We start from the raw sequence: 4,620 nt of genomic DNA, 5'->3' as shown, positions 1-4,620 counted from the left end.
TGACCAATGTGTATAGCTGATTAAATTGACTCTAGTTTTCAAACAGATAATATATTTTATCAACGCCGGAAGTATGAAAAGGTAAAGTCGATCTCGGTGGTATATGAATTCGGAAACTTAAAGGTACCCAGCACAAGGTCTATGTAACCCACCACTCTGCCGATTTTGCCCACTCAGTTCTTTTCTTAAGATTCTACCGATATAAATTTAATTATTATAATCTAATGAAAATAAATTATTAAACATTTCGTGAAGTTCGTGAATTGTGAAGTCTAGTGAGTTCTAAAATTTCTAAAGGAGTCTTTCCTCGTAATGGTACCATATTAGAGAAGAAGAAGCATATCTCTAGTGCGGAATTTTACACTCAGAACGTAGCAACGGGTGAAATATCGCTAAGCATTTCACCCGGCGTGCTAAAGATTCTGCCAGCTCAATAATAATAATAATCCTTTCTACTATAGGTACAAGGCCTGAAATTTAGAGAAAGGGCGCAAATCAATGTCATCGAAGCCAGTACTCCACTGGTACTTATATTATCAACCACAAAAAGAAGAAAGCAAAATCGACCTCAGCTGAATATAAAATGTAAGATCGGAATAAATGCCACTAAGCATTTTGTCCGGCTAACATTCTTCCGGCTTGCTACTTCATTATAATAATAATAATAATAATAATAATAATAATAATAATAATAATAATCCTTTTTTTTATTATTATAGGCACAAGGCCTAAAATCAGTGGGAAGGATGAATGGCAAATAAACTTCGGCGGAATTTGAACAGACGAAATACTGCTAAGCATTTTTTGCGACATGTTAACGACTCTGCTACCTCGCTGCCTTTTATAACAATAATAATATTTTCATATCTTGGCACAAGGTCAGTCATTTTAAGATAGGGAGCAAGTCGATTACATCGTCCCCAGTGCTCAACTTACGCTTATTTTATCGACCCCGAAAAGATGAAAGGCAAAGTCAACCTCGGTGGAATTTGTACTCAGAACATGAAGACAGATGAAATGCCGCTAAGCATTTTACCCTGCTTGCTAACGATTCCGCCGACTTGCTGCCTTAATGGCTATGATCAATAAACTAAGTTTACCAAATTTAATGATGAACTGTTCATATAAGTTTTGTTCGATATTTTATTTAGAAATAAAGTTAATGAATGTTAGCTTTTCTTTCTTTATCTTCTTCTAATGCGGATTTATACAAAAAGAGAAAAGCAATTAAATATCAATAAAAATGGTCCATGGAAATAAAATTACTCTCTTGCATTAACCAAGATATCTCTGTCTGTATGTTTGTCTGTCGACCTGCTCATTCATGCAGTCGTTGAGAATCATTATAGTACCTTTGAAATAAAAAGAAAATATAATATGAATATATATTTATATAAGTGCAGACATGAGTGTTTGGTTAAGAAGCTCACTTTCCAACATCGTGGTGTCGGGTTCAGTCTCGCTCCTTGGTACTTTGGGCAAGTATCTTCTACTATAGAGCAGGGCCAATTAATGCATTGTCGTATATATGTGTGCGAACAAGTAAAAAATAAAAGACGTGTATGTATGTGTACATGAAGATAAGTATACAGAAATATGTTTGCTTGCATATATATATATGTGGGGGGGGTGAATGCATGAATATGTGTATGTATCCATAAATATACGTCACTGTGTTGTGTCAAAACGCTAAGCTTCACATTAAGCTTTGTCTTTCTTCCTCAAAGCATCTTCTTTTCCGAGTCCCCTGCAGCTGTCCTGAGAGCCAAAGAAGGCCATGGGTATTGGCTATGCCACCAGAAACATTAAACGCGCGCGCACGCGTCTTTATGTGTACATGCATATATACATGTGTGTATGTGTGATAAATGGAATACTTTTAACAGTGAAACATTTGACAAACCATCGTAGAAAATGTACCGTTAACATATACAAAAGTGAATGTAGCAGTTATTTTTTCTTTTGTGTCTCATTGTCTTATTAAATAGCTAAAATCGCTTTCCGATGATGTAACTGCTTTCCGTTTCAATGCACGATCTAACATCCTATTACTTACCAAAGATGTACAACTATGATATGTGTGTATATGTATCATATAAACATATATAATTAGACTGCAGACGAAGTGGCCATAGATGGAACACTTTTGATTCCAGCTCTCTGTGGAAAGGAGTTAATCTACAACTAAACGATAGCAAGTAATTTAAAACTGACTCGATTATGTTACTATGGTGTGAATCAAGTCTTACATCGAGAGGCACAAAATTCTTCCGTTCCAAAAGGTGGATGAAATTTGAAGTGTCATACATACAGAGACCTTTACCGTAGGAGTCAAAACAACTGTAAACTTTTTTTCTTTTTTTAGCTTCAGGAACACAGTTTATAGTTAGCCGACAAATATTGAATATATTTATATTTACCTTAATAGCCAAAACGAGAGCAATTACAAGGCCAAGAAGAGTCATTCCAATGCCAAGACCAGCCATAGCACCTGCGACAAAGAAAAGAGGCCACCTTGCTTAGTTTAATGTGTGTGTGTTTGTGTGAGTGTGTGTATTACATTTCAATGAAATCAAGTCAATTGTAGTCAACGATTAGTTTGCATCTAGCATATATTATGGCTTGTATAGAAAATACGAAAGGAAACATGGCTGGTTATTAATCAACATATCATATACACGTCGTCCCATATCGAAATTAATAAATAATGCTGATAACATGACAAATGCTATACGACTCCATATTAAAAAGCAGCTTAGGTCGCTAAACATGCGATAGATAAATATATGAAAGAAAGGAATGGAACTGCGACATAAATTTCGATAGACTGCAGTTTTTACCTAAGGGAGAGTTGGATTACATCATAAAGTATGACATGTATAAGCTTATGATATAGATTTATTCCACTTTGGAAACGTGCGTAGTGACTGCTTTCTCGTATACGAGCGATGCTATTACTAGAAAGAATCATTGAAAAGAGTATTGATAATGCTATGTGAGGCACTTATATGACTCTTGATCACCGCCAAAGATTTGCACATTTTATTGCATAATGCACAGTTGTACTGGCTGGCACGATGAACCGCTGCCACAGTGTGAAGTTTTTTGACGTCCTTTTAATCCCCCAACTGAACGGCACACCTTTCTACAGGTTGCACATGGTCTGTTGTCAACACACATACATACATATATATATATATATATATATATATATATATATATATATATATATATATATATAGTCACTTAATGTGACTAGAGTGTTAATAAGCACCTACATTGCTAGAAATATAGGCTAAAATGCGCTAATGCTCTAGTTAACGAACATGAATGAAAGCATATTCACTAACAGGGACCGGAATCATTCGAAAAATACCGATCGAGAATTCTTAATGCTGACGTCAGTTTCGGCAATTTCCGTTGTCTCATCAGTTAAGCCGGCTCGACCTCGGCTTTAGTGACAATTATAATTCCCCTTTACATGAAATATATCAATAGATAGATAGATAGATATACACACACATATAGATACATTTATAGTAATTATTTGGACTTTGGGTATATGTCTCTCTCTCTCTTATTATATGTCTCTTATTATTATTATTATTATTTATCCCTTTCAGTCATTAGACTTCAGCCATGCTGGAGTACCGCACTGAATTTTTTAGTTGATTGAATCGACCCCAGTGCTTATATTTTAAAGTCTGGTATTTATTCTGTCGTAATCTTTGCCGAACCGCAAAGTTACGGGGACGTAAACACATCAACACCGTTTTTAAGCGGTGATGGTACGGAAACACAAACATAAGGGCACACGCATACATAGATATATGTACGGCAGGCTTCTCACACACGGCTTTGGTTGACCCGAGGCTATAGTAGAGGACAACTTGCTCAAGTTGCCACACAGTGGGACTGTATCCGGAACCATGTGGTTAGCAAGCAAGCTTCTTACTACACAGCAGCTCTTTTCTAATGTTCATTATACAGAGTCCCACTTCAGGGCAAAAACTGACAAGGCTGAGAATTTATGAGAGACAGCAGAGATTTACGTACTCTAACTTCACAATACTTTTCTTGTCCATTTTACTAAAAAAAACACAGGTCTTGCCGACGCCGGTCGACTTGGGGGTCTGTTTGATCGTACAGGTGTGTGTATGCATGTATGAATGTATGTATTATGTATGTATGTATGTATGTATGTTGTACGTATCAGATATTCAATAACTTAATGGCCTAGGTGTGATAATATGAATATATAAAGTTACTTCTTACCTGTAGTATATGTTGTTTGTGTTGTAGTCTTGTATAATACTTCATCGAATGTCAATTCTTTTGGCCGTATTGCTGTCTTTTCTGACTAAAAATGAGAACAGAAACAGTTGCATATTGAAGTTTAAATTAATCTAGTTATATTGTTGCTTTTATGGAAATGCATAAACACCCTTATTTGTACTGAAATACTTTGTATCTAAGTAAGAAAGCGAAATTTATAACAGACCATGTGAGCCTTATGACACAATGTCTTACATTTTACACATTCGCTTGATCTGGTAGATATAACATCTAAATCATTTTTAAATCACATGTACGGGCGTGCGGGTGATTTAAAAATGATTA

General features: G+C 35.5%; 1 protein-coding gene across 1 annotated transcript in view; it reads right to left on the bottom strand.

The window, feature by feature from the left end:
• Nucleotides 1–683: 683 nt before the first annotated feature.
• Nucleotides 684–4,620, bottom strand: part of LOC106884209 (uncharacterized) — a 72,884-nt gene continuing 68,947 nt past the window's right edge. The window contains exons 13-15 of the mRNA XM_014935458.2: nt 4,276–4,360; nt 2,421–2,491; nt 684–1,352 (exon numbers count right to left, since the gene is read on the bottom strand). Coding sequence (XP_014790944.1) covers nt 1,344–1,352; nt 2,421–2,491; nt 4,276–4,360 — 165 coding nt within the window. The 3' untranslated portion in view covers nt 684–1,343. The remainder of the gene's footprint in view (nt 1,353–2,420; nt 2,492–4,275; nt 4,361–4,620) is intronic.

The sequence above is a fragment of the Octopus bimaculoides genome, chromosome 9 (genome assembly GCF_001194135.2).
Source record: "Octopus bimaculoides isolate UCB-OBI-ISO-001 chromosome 9, ASM119413v2, whole genome shotgun sequence".
Taxonomy (NCBI): domain Eukaryota; kingdom Metazoa; phylum Mollusca; class Cephalopoda; order Octopoda; family Octopodidae; genus Octopus; species Octopus bimaculoides.
Note: the sequence above shows the minus strand (reverse complement) of the source record. Positions and strands in the feature narration are given on the sequence as shown.